At 45.3% G+C, this 21376-nt stretch overlaps 1 protein-coding gene and 1 long non-coding RNA gene across 6 annotated transcripts in view; both read left to right on the plus strand.

Annotated features, from left to right (window-relative positions):
* LOC118380626 (inositol polyphosphate-4-phosphatase type I A-like) overlaps positions 1–21376 on the plus strand; it is a 39936-nt gene that overhangs the window by 4797 nt on the left and 13763 nt on the right. For 2 of the 4 annotated variants that reach the window (XM_052489035.1, XM_052489034.1), the window contains exons 1-7: positions 16921–16938; positions 18435–18549; positions 18685–18775; positions 19559–19706; positions 19867–19997; positions 20133–20237; positions 20323–20431. In XM_052489035.1, the coding sequence (XP_052344995.1) occupies positions 18721–18775; positions 19559–19706; positions 19867–19997; positions 20133–20237; positions 20323–20431 (548 nt within the window). In that variant the 5' untranslated portion in view covers positions 16921–16938; positions 18435–18549; positions 18685–18720. Of the gene's footprint in view, positions 1–14967; positions 15184–15423; positions 15469–15554; positions 15674–16078; positions 16196–16455; positions 16536–16920; positions 16939–18434; positions 18550–18684; positions 18776–19558; positions 19707–19866; positions 19998–20132; positions 20238–20322; positions 20432–21103; positions 21122–21376 lie in introns of those variants that run through there. The other 2 variants (XM_052489036.1, XM_052489033.1) reach the window with 2 other exon arrangements.
* Positions 16944–18427, plus strand: LOC127914052 (uncharacterized). Of its 2 annotated transcripts, none has more exons than XR_008087743.1 (3): positions 16944–17037; positions 17137–17598; positions 17632–18427. It is a non-coding gene; the product is annotated as an uncharacterized LOC127914052 (long non-coding RNA). The 2 variants fall into 2 exon arrangements; XR_008087742.1 differs by having other exon boundaries at positions 16949–17037; positions 17104–17598.

The following is a 21376-nucleotide window of genomic DNA, read 5'->3' on the forward strand; positions in this document are numbered from 1 at the left end:
CTATAGACGAGGAACCAAGCTCTGCTGTTAGGAGCAGAGATGTACTAGTCTGTCTGTACAGCTGTAGCATGCAGCCGGATATGGATTAGCCCTTCTACAGGCCTGTGCTGTGTCACTCGCCACCATGCTGCTTTTACATTTACTAGCTGCTATGCTAATGCTACTATCTACAGGCTGCCTGTAGCATTCACTGGATAAAAGTAGGGATTTTTGGGGAGATTTTAAATATTGTCTGTATTGTATCTGATTTATGTGCTGACTGGACTGTAGCCATTTTGCAAAGACTACTATTTAGCATCCCTTCTTATGCTCTGTCTGTAGAATTAGGCACTACTCTAACCCCCTATGGTGGTTTTGGCTGGGGTGATGCGCTCAGATGGGCGGTTGACAGGGAATAAATAACACCCAGAGTCCTCTGCATGCTGTTCTAAACGGCCTTCGTCGGCCGTAATGAGTGAGTCCTCTTCAGACTGCCTATGAAGGAGGAATCTAATGGCAGAAACATGCATTTATCATAGTGTGGGTTTATCTATTGATTTAAATAGGAAAGCAGCTCCTTGCTGCTCTGTGGCAATGTTTATCTCGTCTTTGTTGCCGTGTTCAGTGTTTGTCTGTTAACTCCCACTGGTGAGATTATAGGCCTAGCTTCTCGGCTATGCCAACATTTGGTTGAATCGGATGGGTTAGCGCTGAACAGTAACAAAAGCCTACACTCACGGGGTCCCCACGACCAGGCTTGAAGAACACTTCGTATCTTCCAATGTGCACAGGATTGCTTCACGCTGTGAACAGTGTGGTAGCCAGGGGAACCAAAACAGTGGAGTTGAGCCTCGCACTTCAATGCTCTAAGTTTTTGCAGAAATGTACCCACTATGCTGTACACTTTCTGCATATACAGTTGCAAGAAAAAGTATGTGAACCCTGTGGAATTACCTGGATTTCTGCAAAAATTGGTCAAAAAATGTGATCTGATCTTCCTCTGTCACAACAATAGACAAACAGTGTGCTTAAATTTAATAACACACAAATTATTGTATTTTTCTAGTCTATATTGAGGCATGATTTAAACATTCACTGTGTAGGTTGGGGAAAGTATGTGAACCCCTAGGCTAATGACGGGAGTCGGCTAACTTGGGATCCAATCAATGAGACGAGATTGGAGATGTTGGTTAGAGCTGCCCTGCAATATAAACTTTTAAAAAACTCACAAAATGTGAGTTTGCTACTCATATGAAGCATTTCCTGACTTGAACCAGTTGTTGACTTGCATAAAGCTGGAAAGGGTTACAAAAGTATCTCTAAAAGCCTTTGATGTTCATCAGTCAGTCCACAGTAAGACAAATTGTCTATAAATGGAGAAAGTTCAACACTGTTGCTACTGTCCCTATGAGTGGCCGTACTGCAAAGATGACTACAAGAGCACAGCACAGACTGCTCAATGAGGTTAAGAAGAATACTAGAGTCAGCTAAAAACTTACAGAAATCTCTGGAACATGCTAACATCTCTGACGAGTCTACAATAGGTAAAACACTAAACAAGAATGATGTTCATGGGAGGACACCACGGAAGAAGCCGCTGCTGTCCAAAAATACATTGCTGCATGTCTGAAGTTCGCAAAAATGCACCTGGATGTTCCACAGCTATTCTGTGGATAGATTAAACTGAAGTTGAGTTGTTTGGAAGGAACACCCAACACCATGTGTGTAGAAAAAAAGGCACAGTACACCAACATCAACCTCATCTGGGGAGCCATGCAAAATCTTTTCAGTCTCCTGAGGGGGAAAAGGTGTTGTCGTGGCCTCTTCACAACTGTCTTGGTGTGTTTGGACCACAATAGTTCCTTGGTGATGTGGACACCAAGGAACTTAACTCTCGGCCCCGCTCCACTTCAGCCCCATTGATGTTAATGAGGCCTGTTCGGCCCGTCTTTTCCTGTAGTCCACGATCAGCTCCTTTGTCTAGCTCACATTGAGGGAGAGGTTGTTGTTGTTGTCCTGGCACTACACTGCCAGGTCTCTGACCAGGTCTTGTCGATGATCAGGCCTACCGCTGTTGTGTCGTCAGCAAACTTAATGATGATGATGATGATGGTGTCGTGCTTGGCCACGCAGTCGTGAGTGAACAGGGAGTACAGGAGGGGGCTGAGCACGCACCAATGGGGGGCCCCAGTGTTGAGGATCAGCGTGCCAGATGTGTTGTTGCCTACTCTTACCACCTGGGGCGGCCCGTCAGGAAGTCCAGGATCCAGTTGCAGAGGGAGGTGTTTAGTCCCAGAGTTCTTAGCTTACTGATGAGGTTTATGGGCACTATGGCGTTGAATGCTGAGCTGTAGTCAATGAACAGCATTCTCGCATACAGTTGAAGTTGGAAATGTACATACACCTTAGCCAAATACATTTAAACTCAGTTTTTCACAATTCCTGACATTTAATCCTAGTAGAAAGTCCCTGTCTCAGGTCAGTTAGGATCACCACTTTATTTTAAGAATGTGAAATGTCAGAATAATAGTAGCGAGTGATTTATTTCAGCTTTTATTTATTTCATCACATTCCCAGTGGGTTAGAAGTTTACATACACTCAATTAGTATTTGGTAGCATTGCCTTTAAATTGTTTCACTTGGGTCAAACATTTCGTGTAGCCTTCCACAAGCTTCCCACAATAAGTTGGGTGAATTTTGGTCCATTCTTCCTGACAGAGCTTGTGTAACTGAGTCAGATTTGTAGGCCTCCTTGCTTGCACGCACTTTTTCAGTTCTGCCCAGAAATGTTCTATAGGATTGAGGTCAGGACTTTGATGGCCACTCCAATACCTTGACTTTGTTGTCCTTAAGCCATTTTTCCACAACTTTGGAAGTTTGCTTGGGATCATTGTCCATTTGGAAGACCGATTTACGACTAAGCTTTAACTTACTGACTGATGTCTTGATGTTGTGAAGTGCACCAGTCCGTCCTACAGCAAAGCACCCCCACAACATGATCCTGCCACCCCCGTGCTTCACGGTTGGGATGGTGTTCTTTGTCTTGCAGGCCTCCCCCTTTTTCCTCCAAACATAACGATGGTCATTATGGCCAAACAGTTCTATTTTTGTTTCATCAGACCAGAGGACATTTATCCAAAAAGTACGATGGTGTGGTCTAAAGCTTATCATGAGGTATTCAACCTCAGGCGAGCAATACCTCGAGTGAAGTGGTGGTTTACCTACTCGTCTGCTAATTCTTACAAGCCACTCGGCCTCCTTCCCCCTGTTCCTCCGTATTTTCTTCACACTGATGACGGGGATTTGGGCCTTGTCCTTCGCATCGGACTCATTGAAGAAAAATCTTTGTCCAGTTCAAGGTGAGTAATCACTATTCTGATGTCCAGAAGTTATTTTTGTTCATAAGAGACAGTATCAGCAAAATGAGTTACAAACAATGTGAAAAAACGAACAAAATAGCACAGTTGGTTAGGAGCCATTATATTACTCTACCGTAAAGGCCTGATTGGTGATGTGCTGCAGAGATTGTTGTCCTTCTGGAAGGTTCTCCCACCTCCACAGAGGAACTCTGGAGCTCCATTGGGTTCTTGGTCACCCCCTGACCAAGGCCCTTCTCCCTCGATTGCTCTGTTTGGCCAGGAGGCCAGCTCTAGGAAGAGTCTTGATGGTTCCTAACTTCTTCCATTTTAAGAATGATGGAGGCCACTGTTCTTGGGGCTGTTCTTGGGGCCCTTAAATGCTGCAGACATTTTTTGGTACCTTTCCACCGATCTGTGCCTGGACAGAATCCCCTCTCGGAGCTCTACGGATAATCCCTTTCGACCTGGTTTGGTTTTTGCTCTGACCTGCACTGTCAACTGTGGGACCTTTGTTTATTTAGACAAATGTGTCTTTCCAATTCATGTCCAATCAACTGAATTTACTGCAGGTGGACTCCAAGTTGTAGAAACATCTCAAGGATGATCCATGGAAACAGGATGTACCAGAACTCAATTTCGAGTCTCATGGCAAAGGGTACGAATACTCATATAAATCAAATATTTATATTTATTTATTCTAAAAACCTGTTTTGACTTTGTCATTATAGGGTATTGCCTGTAGATTGAGGGGGGGGGGCAATTTTATCAATTTTAGAATAAGGCTATAATGTGACGTGGAAAAATCCGAGGTCCTGAATACTTTCCGAATGCACTGTAACATTCACTGAGCTCCCATCCGTATACAATAACGGTTATTCTTGTGTTTCAGTTCAGCTTACCCCATTGAGTTAGGCATTTAGGATAAAATCAAGAGACAGACATTTAATCATAATAGTTCAGAGCATTTCCATAGTAATGGATTTAAGCTGAATTTTTTTATTTATTTTTATACCAAACAAAAACCATTGATTTCAACATTTAACAAACATTAGAATTGTTTGCACAAAGACTACTTTTAACAATTTAACACAGAACATTTTACAACACATTTACAGGATGAACTGTGCTGGTACAAAACTTGGTAACAGAATAAAACTGAGGGAGATTTTACCCTAATTCTGTTACCAAACCTTGCATCTGCTGTTTTCAATCATTTTATTCATTTACTGTGTCAATTGTTAAAAGTAGTCATTGTGCATAGATTTGTGTGGTTTGTTAAACTTTGAAATCAATGTTTTTTTCTTTGGCCTGCATTTTAAAGTGAAAAATTGGGGTCCCTACCTGGCCTGCGCCCAAATGTAGGCATATAAAATGTGTCCATTTGCGGATCTGATTGGCTTAATGCACCACAACTAATGAACTGTTGAGCTTCTCAGAGTGATGTTTACACCACCTCCAAACTGAAAGCAAACAAAGTCTGTTTTTACATCCATTGAGAATTACAATCGTTCCTCAATGTATTTGAAAAATCTTTTCCATCTTTCTCCCTTTTGGTAACCGCTCAGCGTGAAAGGGAAAAATGTCATGCTCTGATCCAGTGGAAACGTCATGAAATAGACCTGATTACTTCTTATCAGTGCATACATTCAGTAACTCATTTTGGGTTCTGGTACTGTTCATATAATTAGGTGCAGGAGCTCCACAATACTTTTTAGATAATATTCTATAAGAGGAGCAGGAGCTCAAGCAGTAGACCATTTGAGGTGCCGGTACTCAGTTTAGGCAATGTGATTTATAGAATATTTATTTTTATCAGGATATTTTCTACCTGCAGGCTGCAATGTTTTTTTTAAATATACAGTTTTATCTTTGTTTGAAGCCTGAAATGTGGCAAAAGGTCGCAAAGTTCAAGGGGGCCGAATACTATATATATATATATATATATATATATATTTTTTTTTTTTAAATACTATATTTGGAATAATCACCATTACAACTACTGAATGAACACTTTTTTTATTTTAACATAATATAATAAAACCAATTTAGTCTCAAATAAATAATGAAAAGTGTTCAATTTGGTTTAAATAATGCAAAAACAGTGTTGAGGAGAAAGTAAAAGTGCAATATGTGCCATGTAAAAAGCTAACGTTTAAGTTCCTTGCTCAGAACATGAGAACATATGAAAGCTGGTGGTTCCTTTTAACGAGTCTCAATATTCCCAGGTAAGAAGTTTTAGGTTGTAGTTATTATAGGAATTATAGGACTATTTCTCTCCATACCATTTGTTTTCAATGGACCTTTGACTATTGGATGTTCTTATAGGTACTATAGTATTGCCAGCCTAATCTCATGAGTTGATAGACTTGAAGTCATAAACAGAGCAATGCTTGAAGCACAGCGAAGAGCTGCTGGCAAATGCAGGAAAGTGCTGTTTGAATGAATGCTTACGAGCCTGCTGCTGCCTACCACCGCTCAGTCAGACTGCTCTATCAAATCATAGACTTAATTATAACATAATAAACACACAAATATGAGCCTTAGTTTCTGGATTTGACCATATTAATGACCTATCATTTCGATTTTCATTCCGTATTTTATCTGACGGGTGGCATCCTTAAGTGAAAACATTGCTGTTACATTGCACAACCTTCAATGTTCTGTCATAATTATGTAAAATTCTGTGTTTGTTAGGAAGAAATGGTCTTCACACAGTGAGCAATGAGCCGGGCGGCCCAAACTGCTGCATATACCCTGACTCGCAATATTAACTAAATATGCAGGTTTAAAAAATATATACTTGTGTATTGATTTTAAGAAAGGCATTGATGATTATGGTTAGGTACACATTGGTGCAACGACAGTGCTTTTTTTCGAGAATGAGCTTGGTAAATCATCACCCATTTGGTGAAGTAGGCAGTGATTCGATGATAAATTAACAGGCACCTCATCAATTCTATTCAACGCAGGACAAGCAAGTTAACCTAGTAATATCCTCAACCATGTGTAGTTAACTAGTGATTATGTTAAGATTGATTGTTTTTTTTATATAAGATAAGTTTAATGCTAGCTAGCAACTTACCTTGGCTCCTTGCTGCGCTCGCGTAACAGGTAGTCAGCCTGCCACGCAGTCTCCTCGTGGAGTGCAATGTAATCAGCCATAATCAGCGTCCAAAAATGACGATTACCGATTGTTATGAAAACTTGAAATCGGCCCTAATTAATCGGTCAACCTTTAGTCTGGAGGGCAATATCAACTACTGTAGGAACTAGGTAGCCAGTCTAGTCTGGAGGGCAATATTAACTACTGTAGGAACTAGGTAGCCAGTCTAGTCTGGAGGGCAGCTCTAACTACTCTACAAATGAAGGTGAAGAATATGTAAGACTTTTTGCACCTACAAATTCATCTGGATATTTATTCAGGAAATGAAAATGTCAGGGAAGTCTAAGATTTTGGAGATGTTATTTTGATAGGGACTATTAAATGATATGATGAATCCAGTGCTATTTGACCCTGATACAGGGCTTACTCACAGCCCCTCATTTAGACAGATAAAATAGGCACTGTTAGTGTCAAGATATTTATTTTTATTTTTAATGAATGTACTCTGTTTGCTCTCCAGCAGTGTTTACCTTCTCCATAGTCATTATGACACATACTGGTGTGGTGCAGAGTTGAAGTCTGTTTAGACAAGGCCGGAGCTATAAAAATAACTAATGTGGGCTGGGAGTGCAGGAGGACGACAGTAAGATGGTAACTAGTGACATGAAGGGAGAGCCGTTATCCTGCATTCTGTATAGGAGTGTTTGATAAGGGAGAGATGGGAAGTCCAGATCTGAGGAAACTCTGAGACGGTATGCTTTTAGCTCGTCGTCTGTGTGTGTGTGATGCCTGGCCTGGACAGTCAGAACCGTGGCAGTCAGTCAACACAGAAACCGTTGTTTTGCCTTTTAAGGGCAACAGGACTGAGCTCTCCTCCACACTGCCCTTCTCAGGCTTGGAGACTGTCTGAGACTGAGAGCAGAGAAACCCTTGATACAAACACATCCTCATTTCCAGGTGTGGTTGGACAAGACTCCTCCATGTGATAGTGTCAATCCCACTCAGAGGAGTTCCGGGGGGAGGTTCCTGAAACCAGCACAGAGTGGGAAGAAACACGGAGCCTTGAGGTGCTTTCACTGAGGTTTTTAAGATTCAAGACAAATTAAAGAATGATCTTGTCGCTTGGCTGGTAATCCTGATGGAGTCAGAGTCACACGGCTGTATTAGACTCATTAACGGTAGAATTAGCAGGAGTGTAGTCTGCTGGGTAGGAGTAAACAGGGAGAGAAAGGAGAAATCTTTCAGGCAGTACCGTGGACGCCTCACAATGTCCTCAATGTTACAAACTCACTCACCCGGTTCCTTCATAGAGAGCTTTCCAGTTGCGTGCAGCATTAGACTTAACATAACAGCAGAAGTGAAATCCACTAAACCCTGCCAGTCAGATCGGGATGCCAGTAAGACCAGCTGTCGCCGTTGGTGTGACTTCCCTCCTTTTTAAGTTAAATCAGGTAGAAACCTATGCATCGCATTGTAAGTCCTTCTCTGGTGAGGACAATGTCACATTTACATTACATTTAAGTCACAAGTGTCAATGTCTCTGTTTACTCATATCTGGTTAACCTACAGTACCAGGTGACCAGGGTAAAACGAAGACACTGAAAATTCATCAAATCCGTATTCGCAAAAAAAAAAGAAACCGGTTTGAACCGAGTCTGGTCCCAGTCTGTGCGGTATTCTCCAGTCGTTACTGGGTGTGAGAAACTACGTCAGAAACCCAGCAAGGATTTGTTAACCTAGCCATGGAAGCTCCAAAAGCACATGTCCCAGTTCATGTGAGTTACTAATCATCAGGGTCTCCTCACTCTGGCGCTATAAATCAAATGTTATTTGTCACGTGCTTCATAAACAACAGGTGTAGACTAACAGTGCAATGCTTACTTACAGGCCCTTCCCAACAATGCAGAGAGAAAAATATAGAAAAAAAATGGTAAAACAAGGAATACACCATGAGTAACAATGACATGGTACTGGTACCCTGTGTATATAGCCGAGTCAATGTGCAGCGGTACATTGTAATTGAGGTAGATATGTACATAAATCAAAAAATCTAATTTATTTGTCACATACACATGGTTAGCAGATGTTAATGCGAGTGTAGCGAAATGCTTGTGCTTCTAGTTCCGACAATGCAGTAATAACCAAGTAATCTAACTAACAATTCCTAAACTACTGTCTTATACACAGTGTAAGGGGATAAAGAATATGTACATAAGGATATATGAATGAGTGATGGTACAGAGCAGCATAGGCAAGATACAGTAGATGGTATCAAGTACAGTATATACATATAAGATGAGTATGTAAACAAAGTGGCATAGTTAAAGTGCCTAGTGATACATGTATTACATAAGGATGATATAGAGTACAGTATATACGTATGCATATGAGATGAATAATGTAGGGTAAGTAACATTATATAAGGTAGCATTGTTTAAAGTGGCTAGTGATATATTTACATCATTCCCATCAATTCCCATTATTAAAGTGGCTGGAGTTGAGTCAGTGTCAGTGTGTTGGCAGCGGCCACTCAATGTTAGTGGTGGCTGTTTAACAGTCTGATGGCCTTGAGATAGAAGCTGTTTTTCAGTCTCTCGGTCCCAGCTTTTATGCACCTGTACTGACCTCGCCTTCTGGATGATAGCGGGGTGAACAGGCAGTGGCTCGGGTGGTTGATGTCCTTGATGATCTTTATGGCCTTCCTGTAACATCGGGTGGTGTAGGTGTCCTGGAGGGCAGGTAGTTTGCCCCCGGTGATGCGTTGTGCAGACCTCACTACCCTCTGGAGAGCCTTACGGTTGAGGGCGGAGCAGTTGCCGTACCAGGCGGTGATACAGCCCACCAGGATGCTCTCGATTGTGCATCTGTAGAAGTTTGTGAGTGCTTTTGGTGACAAGCCAAATTTCTTCAGCCTCCTGAGGTTGAAGAGGCGCTGCTGCGCCTTCTTCACGATGCCGTCTGTGTGAGTGGACCAATTCAGTTTGTCTGTGATGTGTATGCCGAGGAACTTAACTTGCTACCCTCTCCACTACTGTTCCATCGATGTGGATAGGGGGGTGTTCCCTCTGCTGTTTCCTGAAGTCCACAATCATCTCCTTAGTTTTGTTGACGTTGAGTGTGAGGTTATTTTCCTGACACCACACTCCGAGGGCCCTCACCTCCTCCCTGTAGGCCGTCTCGTCGTTGTTGGTAATCAAGCCTACCACTGTTGTCGTCCGCAAACTTGATGATTGAGTTGGAGGCGTGCATGGCCACGCAGTCGTGGGTGAACAGGGAGTACAGGAGAGGGCTCAGAACGCACCCTTGTGGGGCCCCAGTGTTGAGGATCAGAGGGGAGGAGATGTTGTTACCTACCCTCACCACCTGGGGGCGGCCCGTCAGGAAGTCCAGTACCCAGTTGCACAGGGCGGGGTCGAGACCCAGGGTCGGTAGGGGTAAAGTGACTAGGCAACAGTATAGATAATAAACGGTAGCAGAAGCGTATGTGATGCGTCAAAAGATTTTGAGCAGGGGGATCATTGCAGATAGTCAAGGTAGCTATTTGGTTAACTTATTTAGTAGTCTTCTAGCTTGGGGGTAGAAGCTAATTTAGGGTCCTGTTGGTTCCAGACTTGGTGCATCGCTACCGCTTGTCGTGCAGTAGCAGAGAGAACAGTCTATGACTTGGGTGGCTGGAGTCTTTGACAAATTTTAGGGCCTTCCTTTTACACAGCCTGGTATAGAGTTCCTGGATGGCAGGAAGCTTGGCCCCAGTGATGTACTGGGTCGTACGCACTACCCTCTAGCGCCTTACGGTCGGATGCCAAGCAGTTGCCATAAGCTGTGATGCAGCCAGTCAAGATGCTCTCAATTGTGCAGCTGTAGAACTTTTTGAGGATCTGAGGGCCCATGTCAAATCTTGTCAGCCTCCTGAGGGTGAAGAGGTGTTGATGTGCCTTGACTGTGTTAGTGTGTGAGGACCATGTTACTTCCTTGGTGATGTGGACACAGAGGAAATGACTCTCAACCTGCTCCATTACAGCCCTGTCGATGTGGATGGGGGGTTGTGCTTGGCCCTCCCTTTCCTGTAGTCCACGATCCTGGCACCATTGTCGTCGATGATCAGGCCTACCACCGTCTGCTACCATTTGGCTCTTACCAATGTGGCCCATATTCCCAGGCAATTACAGAACAGTTGCAGATAGTAGCCAAAAAAATCTGACAATGAATTCAATCAATGTTGATCCATTGTACAGAGAGCACATACAAGACATTTGGATTCATTCCCTGAAGTTCACCCTATTGCCTATATGGTGCACTTTATTTGACCAGAGCCACATGTGCTCTGGCAGGGCAGAAGAGGATCTGTGATGAGTGTGCTAACCAGACCTGTATCTGCTGAGCTTTTCACCACCAGCAGCATCCGCTTGCTATCGATGGGCTCTCCTCCAGCATTTCTGCCTGATTAGACAAGACAGGCCTCCGGCACCTTGTACTCCTGCTAGTAAAGCCCCCAGCCTCTGTGGAATGATGCCTAACTGACGGCACTCTGGGGATGTGTGTCTCTACAACAGGGTTTCCCGTATGAATGCATAGGCGGGACGCCCACCACCCTTCCCTAGCTCTGTTGCACACCCCTGCCTAAACATAGACCAAAATATTTGAGGCTATGCAGTCCGGGTATTTAGTTCCCTTCCTTTCTTTTGATGTAACCTAGGAGAAACACTGGCCTGCAGGGGAAGTTTACCTACTTGATCAGAGCAGACATCATTAAGCTAGCAGGATGTCCTTGATGCAACCTAGGAGACACACTGGCCTGCAGGGGAAGTTTACCTACTTGATCAGAGCAGACATCATTAAGCTAGCAGGATGTCCTTGATGCAACCTAGGAGACACACTGGCCTGCAGGGGAAGTTTACCTACTTGATCAGAGCAGACATCATTAAGCTAGCAGGATGTCCTTGATGCAACCTAGGAGACACACTGGCCTGCAGGGGAAGTTTACCTACTTGATCAGAGCAGACATCATTAAGCTAGCAGGATGTCCTTGATGTAACCTAGGAGAAACACTGGCCTGCAGGGGAAGTTTACCTACTTGATCAGAGCAGACATCATTAAGCTAGCAGGATGTCCTTGATGTAACCTAGGAGAAACACTGGCCTGCAGGGGAAGTTTACCTACTTGATCAGAGCAGACATCATTAAGCTAGCAGGATGTCCTTGATGTAACCTAGGAGAAACACTGGCCTGCAGGGGAAGTTTACCTACTTGATCAGAGCAGACATCATTAAGCTAGCAGGATGTCCTTGATGTAACCTAGGAGAAACACTGGCCTGCAGGGGAAGTTTACCTACTTGATCAGAGCAGACATCATTAAGCTAGCAGGATGTCCTTGATGTAACCTAGGAGAAACACTGGCCTGCAGGGGAAGTTTACCTACTTGATCAGAGCAGACATCATTAAGCTAGCAGGATGTCCTTGATGTAACCTAGGAGAAACACTGGCCTGCAGGGGAAGTTTACCTACTTGATCAGAGCAGACATCATTAAGCTAGCAGGATGTCCTTATCCTTCTGCTCCTACTCATCATCATCATAACACACAGTAATGTGCCGCCTTCCAGTCAAGCTGATGACTAACCCTTCTGCCATGTCATGTCCTTACAGTCCAACTACATAAGTAAACCTTTTTCTTCAGGAAACCTGGTCAATGTGTTTCATTGAGCAAGGCCCAGAGTGATACTTTGAAGAGCGCACTGTTGTTACCATGGAGACAATAGGGGGCAGATGGAGTGGTTCCATCAGAATCCTGAGAAAAAGATCCTGCTGTTTATATTATCTCGCCACAGCTGAATCTCTGGGAAAGTCCACATGAACGCTAGAAAGGCTCTCTGCATAAAGGATGCCCTACATATCAGCCCAACACTCGTCATTTAACCCAGCAGTGGACCTGTGGTATCACAGAGGAACAAAGCGTTCAACGGAACCTTGATAAGTGGTTTTGTTTATACGGTACATCCAGGCAGTGTTGATCATCTTGACTAAGCTGGGTATTGTCAATAGACGTATGTGAAAGCAAGCAGCTCTGACCTTTTCCTCCTTGCCTGACCTAGTCTCTCTGAGGTGTTCTAGCCCTGGTGCTGTGGGCTGTTGCTAGCTACTATACTCCAGCTGTTAGCAGTGACAGAAATAGAGTGTGGATCTCTATTGAAGCTGTTAAGTAGACCAGGGCTGGTCTACTACCCACAGCCTCCAGCCTCAGTGTAAATGGGCTAATTGTTCCTGTTTGAGGAGAGGCCTGGTTCCTGGGCTAACTGGCCAATGGCTGAGGGCCTTCCCTGGACGAACTATGTCCCCTGAGGGGGAGGTGTGGGGAGAGGATGAGGAGTGGGAGGGACATTGGATGGTTTTGTGATGAAGAGTGAGAGCAAAAATGTGCTCTATTTGGAATACGCATCACTGATATGAAAGTGTCAGTTCAACATTGAGAAAAACGTCTGTCACCACTCATTGTTATTTTGCGTAAAGGGCACAAGTTGCTCCATTTATGCCTATTCAGACCCTTCTTCAGTTGATGCCAGCTTATACAGTGCATTCGCTGCACAGCTATTCTCAGGTCTTTCCAGGGATGTTCGATCGGGTTCAAGTCCGGGATCTGGCTGGGCCACTCAAGGACATTCGGAGCCACTCCTGCGTTGTCTTGACTGTGTGCTTAGGGTCGTTGTCCTGTTGGAAGGTGAACCTTCGCCCCAGTCTGAGGTCAGGTTTTCATCAAGGATATCTCAGTACTTTTGCTCCATTCATCTTCCCCTTGGTCCTGACTAGTCTCCCAGTCCCTGCCGCTGAAGAACATCCCCACAGCATGATGCTGCCACCATGCTTCACCGTAGGGATGGTGCCAGGTTTCTTCCAGACTTGATGCTTGGCATTCAGGCCAAATAGTTCAATCTTGGTTTCATCAGACCAGAGACTCTTGTTTCTCATGGTCTGAGAGTCCTTTTGGTGCCTTTTGGCAAACTCCAAGCGGGCTGTCATGTTCCTATTACTCAGGATTGGCTTCCGTCTAGCCACTCTACCATAAAGGCCTGATTTGGAGGAGTGCTGCAGAGATGGTTGTCCTTCTGGAAGGTTCTCCCATCTCCACAGAGGAACTGTGGAGCTCTGTAAGTGTGGTGACATAGGGTTCTTGGTCACCTCCCTGACCAAGGCCCTTCTCCCCCGATTGCTCAGTTTGGCCCGGGGGCCTGCTCTAGGAAGAGTCTTGGTGGTTCCAAACTTCTTACATTTAAGAATGATGGAGGCCACTGGGTTCTTTGGGACCTTAAATGTTACAGAAATGTTTTGGTACCCTTCCCCAGATTTGTGCCTGGACACAATCCTGTCTCGGAGATCTATGGACAATTCCTTCAATCTCTTGGCTTGGTTTTTGCTCTGACATGCACTGTCAACTGTGGGACCTTTTTATATAGATAGGTGTGTGCCTTTCTATATATATATATATATATATATATATATATATAGAATTTTATTTATTTATTATCAAAACCTTTTCACTTTGTCATTATGGGGTGTTGTGTGTGTGTAGATTGATGGGACTAAAATATTGTATACATTTTAGAATAAGGCTGTTGCGTAACAATGTGGAAAAAGTTGAGGGGTCTGAATACTTTCTGAGGGCACTGTATGCCGCCATTATTTAAGATGATACGTTTTATAACTCTCAGTTCCTCTTTTCTATCAATTAACTGATGACTCGAGGGTTGAAATATGTGCAATTTGACACCTACTCCATCGTGGCTTCTCTCTGAATCAATGTGATAAAGTGCCCCTTGAAATTGTAAGCAACAGTTTTGAAATGACGGGAAACCATTGTGTAAACAGGACGAATAACATTATCGTATTCAGAGCTGGTTCCTGTCTGCTGGCAGGCTAAAGGACAGTCTGTGTTTACTTCATGTTGTACACTTTGTGCCCAAACAAAGACCATGCATCCACTGTATCAAAACTCTGAATGTAGGATTCCATGGACGAAAGCCTTGCTAGACAGTCAGACCCAAGTATACACATAGACACACACTGAGGAACAGTACACACACACACACACACACACACACACACAATCTAATTTGTCAGATGTGGTTGAGAGCAATTGTGCAGCAGAGAGATGGATGCAGTGCCCTGGGGATGCTGCTGAAGCAGAGTAATGATGTCTAACTGCATGTTAACAGACACGTGCTGCTCTCTCTGTCGATGCCCCTCCATCCCTGTCTCTCTCTCTATATATATATATATATATATATATATATCCATCCCTCTCTCTCTTTGTATGTGGACTAGCCTCTCCTCTGGGAGTCCAGCCACCTCCACAGCCTGCAGTGCTCCTGCACCAAAAGCGAAACGTGAGCGGAGAAGATGAAGGGGGGGTACAGAGAGGGAAAAGAGAGAGAGAAACAATGGTCAGAGTGGAGATGTGACTGGACGTATAGTTGGTGTGGTCCCTTATGTTTATCATTGTCCCTCTTTCTCCCCATCTCTCCCTCCTTCTTTCAGCTCGTAGAGGAAGGCCCAGGCGGGGCCGTGGAGTGGCTCAGTACAAGGGTGTGTGTTATCACCACCACCCGTGCCTCTCCTCCCCCCTGGAGAAGGCCAGCAGGATCAGGATGTCGGAGGCTAGAGAGCGTAGCCCCCGCCACCAGAGACCCTGGTCAGTGTACCGGGCCAACACCTTTGACCTCTCCTCTGAGATGATCGGCCTGGCACTCGCAGGTGAGAATGGGAAAGGGTTGTGTGTTGGACACAGACTATATCAAGGAAACAAACAATATGAGAGACCATGTGATGAACAATTGGTAATGGAATGACTTCCTGCCTTGTACACATCCTGTTGATCCAGTCTGTATATCAAGGTACACCAACATGTTTTTATCACTGTTGTCCTCTCATTTCTGACAACTGAATTAGTGGAAAATGACTTGTATGAGTTAATGCTACTTTGCTGTTTTGTAGGGAACAGCCAGGATCCAGATGAGCCTGTTCTAGAGTTCAGTGTGGGTGAGTACAGTAAAAGGAAGTGAGTACAGTAAAAGGAATTTGTCTTTCATTTCTTGTTCCAACGTGCTGTGTCCCTCCCTCCCCAGCCTGTAATGAGTTGGTGACCCCAGCTCTGGAGCGGAAACCCAACAGCTTTGTGGCAGTGAGCTGCACCACCCCTCCCCAGGCCTTCTGGACCAAACACGCCCAGACTGAGATCATCGAGGTGAGACAGACCATCATCCGTCGTCCCTCTGCACCCTGGGGCCGTCGTCCCTCTGCACTGCTCTGTTGTGTTCCTATATGATTGTAGGATGTTGTTATCCGGCAGGTAGCCTAGCGGTTCAAAGTTTGAACCAGTAACTGAAAGGTCGCTGGTTTGAATACCCGAGCCGACAAGGTGAAGAATCTGTCCATGTGCCTTTGAGCAAGGAACTTAACCCCAATTTTCTCCAGGGGCGCCATACTACTATGGCTGGCCCTGTAAAACAACACAATCTACTGCACCTATCTGGTGTATGTGACAATAAAACATGATTTTAGAATGTTGTTAACTAATATCTTTCTGTATGTGTACAGTTTAGATGATGCAACAATGAGAGCTTCATGGATTGATTGCTTCCCCCTACAGGGCACCAATAACCCTATATTCCTGAGCAGCATAGCCTTCTTCCAGGACTCTCTGATCAACCAGCAGACGCAGGTCAAGCTGTCTGTGTACGATGTCAAGGACCGCTCTCAGGGCACGGTGGGTAAAATGATATTGGGTAAGATGACATTAAAACACCAAGTAATATGTCCTGCTCCCATCAGATAATAAACTACTAGATCAGTCCTATTCCTCATCACCTCCCTTCCCTCACCAGCCACCTTGGGAGTGTTGTTTTCTTCGACGTCTGTCTCTGTATCCTTTCTCTCTCGCTCACTCCCTCCCTTGTTCTCTCCCTCGTTCTCTCCCTCGCTTTCTCTCTTTTTATTCTCTCGCTTTCTCTCTTTCTCCTGACCTAGATGTATTTATTAGGCTCAGCTCTGTTTCCTGTGAAGGAGTTGCTGCAAGAGAAGAACCACAGGTTACACCTGACCCTGAGGTAGGAGAGACACCGGTTACACCTGACCCTGAGGTAGGAGAGACACCGGTTACACCTGACCCCGAGGTAGGAGAGACACAGGTTACACCTGACCCCGAGGTAGGAGAGACACAGGTTACACCTGACCCCGAGGTAGGAGAGACACAGGTTACACCTGACCCCGAGGTAGGAGAGACACAGGTTACACCTGACCCCGAGGTAGGAGAGACACAGGTTACACCTGACCCCGAGGTAGGAGAGACACCGGTTACACCTGACCCCGAGGTAGGAGAGACACAGGTTACACCTGACCCCGAGGTAGGGTAGACACAGGTTACACAGGTTACACCTGACCCTGAGGTAGGAGAGACACCGGTTACACCTGACCCTGAGGTAGGAGAGACAGGTTACACCTGACCCTGAGGTAGGAGAGACACAGGTTACACCTGACCCTGGGGTAGGAGAGACACAGGTTACACCTGACCCTGGGGTAGGAGAGACACAGGTTACACCTGACCCTGAGGTAGGAGAGACATAGGTTACACCTGACCCCGAGGTAGGAGAGACATAGGTTACACCTGACCCCGAGGTAGGAGAGACACAGGTTACACCTGACCCCGAGGTAGGAGAGACACAGGTTACACCTGACCCCGAGGTAGGAGAGACACAGGTTACACCTGACCCCGAGGTAGGAGAGACACAGGTTACACCTGACCCCGAGGTAGGGGAGACACAGGTTACACCTGACCCCGAGGTAGGGGAGACACAGGTTACACCTGACCCCGAGGTAGGGGAGACACAGGTTACACCTGACCCCGAGGTAGGGGAGACACAGGTTACACCTGACCCCGAGGTAGGGGAGACACAGGTTACACCTGACCCCGAGGTAGGGGAGACACAGGTTACACCTGACCCCGAGGTAGGGGAGACACAGGTTACACCTGACCCCGAGGTAGGGGAGACACAGGTTACACCTGACCCCGAGGTAGGGGAGACACAGGTTACACCTGACCCCGAGGTAGGGGAGACACAGGTTACACCTGACCCCGAGGTAGGGGAGACACAGGTTACACCTGACCCCGAGGTAGGGGAGACACAGGTTACATCTGACCCCGAGGTAGGGGAGACACCGGTTACATGACTTTACAGTCATGTGTCTACCATAAACACCTCTCTGATCAGACAGGATTTGTATGTGATTATAATTATCTTCATATTGCTCCCGAGTGGCGCGGTGTTCTGCATCTCAGTGCTAGGTGTGTCACTACAGACACCCTGGTTCGAATCCAGGCTCTATCACAGTAGGCCGTGATTGGGAGTCCCATAGGGTGGCGCACAATAGGCCCGGCGTCGCCGGGTTAGGCCGTTGTTGTAAAATAAGAATTTGTTCTTAACTGCCATGCCTTTGATAAGGCGGCAGGTAGCCTAGTGGTTGGAGCGCTGTGCCAGTAACCCAAGCCGGCAAGGTAAAACAAAATCTATGTGCCCTTGAGCAAGGCACTTAACCCTAATTGTTCCAGGGTTGCTGTTGTATCAGGTGTGTCCTTGCTGCCAACGCTCACTAATCCTGTTTCATTCTTTAGTTATCAATGGCTGACCCTGGCCGTGACCCCACTCTGTGAGGGGGTCTCAGGAGGAGATGGGAGGGAAAAAAAATCTAATTCACACATGTATAATATATTCTTGTACATTTGTGAAATGGGACAAATGTAAACACCCAAATGATTATTGTCTTATAACAGACGAGGATGCTTAAATGTATGGCTCCATAGTAATGTAAATATGAAGCCTATACATTTTTCAGCTAGATTGTTTTGGGTCTGTCATAGTTTTCTGCTGTTTGATCGTTGCTGACTGTAGACTGTGTGTTCCTGGGGGATGCCGTTGACAGCCCTACTGGTGTGTGTTATTGATGAACAGATCTGCAGAGAACAAGCACGTGGGGAACATCACCATCATTGCCTGGCAGATAGAGGAGAAGAGGGATCAGAGGACTCTGCCTGTTGCCAGGTTACCAGACGCCATCAACGGCAGGGTGAGCTTCCGAGACTCTCACCGGATCCCTACCGCTGACACCAAATGTCAGACACCCGTGACCTGCGAGACCGTGGCCAGGGTCGTGTGTGTGTGTATCCTGCATGTATGACTCTTCTATCCCTGTGTGCCACAGACCGTGCTTCCAGTGGATGAGAGCCTGACAGAATCCATGGGTGTCAGAGCCAAATATGCATCTTTATGCAAAGACACCCTGCTGACATCAGGTAGGAGGGACAGCTGGGTCTGTCCCATTATCTCAGCCCACTGGCACCACCTCTACCAAAGCCCACTAGAAGAGCCTGTCTCCCCACTGAGACGCTTTGTAAGCAGGCGCCAATATTTCATAAGTGTCACCTGAGACGAATGCAGTTCGTCTTCCGTAACATTTCACCTAATGTCATTGTCTGTTCTAAAAAATGATTTCTGCGGCTCTAAATGATTTGATTGGACATCCATCCGATCCGTCCCTCATGGCTGGATGTTAGCAGGTTTCACTGAGAAATGTCATTACCCGTACGCTCAGTGAGAGATTGTTTGTTTCTTTTCTTAGTCACCACTCTCAGGTGTGTGTGTGTGTGTGTGTGTGTGTGTGTGTCTGGACAGACATTTTTTATTTATTTATTTATTTTACCTTTATTTAACCAGGCAAGTCAGTTAAGAACAAATTCTTATTTTCAATGATGGCCTAGGAACAGTGGGTTAACTGCCTGTTCAGGGGCAGAACGACAGATTTGTACATTGTCAGCTCGGGGGTTTGAACTTGCAACCTTCCGGTCACTAGTCCAACGCTCTAACCACTAGGCTACCCTGCTGCCCCGTATACAGTGGAATGGCTTATTGTCCTCTGGGAAGGAAATACTTTTTCACATGCTCCTCTTACACTTTAAATCATCACAGAGACTAAATATGACCTTTATCATTTATTACTTGACCTGTGGAGCAAAATAAATGATTCAGATATTGTGTTAGATGATGTTGAGCATTTTCCGTGTGTGTGTGTCTCTCAGTGTTTGGAGGCACCATGTCCAGAATGTACCGTTTCCCCACCACGGACGGTCACCACCTGCGGGTGCTAGAACAGATGGCTGAAAGTGTGTTGTCTCTCAACATCCCCAGACAGTATGTCAAACTACTGCTGGAGGAGGACGCTGTCAGGTACACTACTACACATTGTCACACACACACACAGAGACATATACACACACCGACATGCACGTTTGTGACCGTGTCCAGGGATTTGTTAATTGAGTGTACATGAATAAAATCTCATTTAATGCCTAAGTTGCCAAAGTGTGTGTGTTTGACGTGTGTTCAGGGTTTGTGAGCTGGAGGAGCTGGGGGAGTTGTCACCATGCTGGGAGAACCTACGACGACAGATAGTCACTCAGTACCAGAACATCATTCTCGCGTACCAGGAGACTCTCTCTGACCTCACCAACTACAAGGGTTAGTACAGTACACACACACACACTAACTTATTTCAGCCTCAGATAACTATGTTTAAGGTGGTTTGTTGTGGTTTAACATGAGAATCCCACTCTGTCTATTCCACCCCTCTCTTTTGTCTGGTCTTTCCTCCAGGTCCGTCGTTCAAGGCCAGTAACCTGAAGGCAGAGAGGAAGCTGGAGTTCATACCCACCAACCTTCATGTCCAGAGGATGAGGGTGCAGGATGAGTCTGGCTTTGGTGAGCTGAGCCCCATACCCTGTTCCCCCCCTGGATGTTCATACAGCTCTCCACTTTGGCCTTAATAGTTATGTCCCCCCCCCAGACCACACGTATGACGTGGTGACTATCGGGGCTCCCGCCGCCCACTACCAGGGCTTCAAGAACAGCGGCCTGCGCAAGCAAATCACCAAGTTCGAGGAGGCCAAGAAACAGTGAGTACAGAACCTCACAAAGAGGTGGAACCGGGGTAGAACCTTGGTTAGACCTTTGTATTAGGCGTGTCCTTCTTGCTGCCAACGCAACACATTCTTTCAGCTAACAACCCTACTGACAGACTATCTGGCTGTGTTTGGACTTGGCTTTTTAAGTCTCGTTTTTAACGGACAAGTTTCTAATCAAGTGAATCCGAAGTGTGTGTTTGGTAGAGAAACACTCTTGTATCTCTCCCCATCCCCTTTTAAAATGGTATTGGAACGTTGGACTGCATCGAAACATGTTTACGGCCTTTTAAAAGGTTTTAACCATTAGGCTGAATGAATACCTGCATTAAACACAAACCACTGCTTTTGTCTAAACATTAACGTCATTATACAGTTGAGAATCACATCCTGAGAATGATATTATGTATGTGGTTAATGAAGGATACACCACAACATACTGTCAAATGCTTCATTTATCAAATCCATGTACGTCTGTTTATCCCTTGTTCTTGTGCTACTGCATGATCCGCATTTTGACAGCCGACTTCCTGTCTGTTTTCTCATTATACACTACATGCTATGCTGCTTTTAGCCTTGGCATTTCCCCTTAATTATATTTCAACGACGATTTTCAGTTTTCTGGCTTTTTAATTTTTTCAAATTGCATCTTTATTTTCTAATCAGCGTTTATGAGGAAGAATGGTGAGTTCCTATGTACTCTGATTCTGTTCTTTAGTCATTTTATTCTCCCCACTGTTTGTTTGGTTCTTTCTGCACGGAAATAATAGTTTGTTCGCCGTCACTGAGTTTGTTGTTTTAGCTGTAAGTCACTCAGTCACTTTCCTGTGTTTCACCACTGTAAGTGTGAATCCACAATGGCTGCCTGTGAGTACCATCGTAAGCTACTCTATATGGACAGAGGGTGATCTACAGTAGAGCGCTTGCTATGGGGTTTGA

Source organism: Oncorhynchus keta, chromosome 30, assembly GCF_023373465.1.
Source record: "Oncorhynchus keta strain PuntledgeMale-10-30-2019 chromosome 30, Oket_V2, whole genome shotgun sequence".
In the NCBI taxonomy this organism is placed as follows: Eukaryota; Metazoa; Chordata; class Actinopteri; order Salmoniformes; family Salmonidae; genus Oncorhynchus; species Oncorhynchus keta.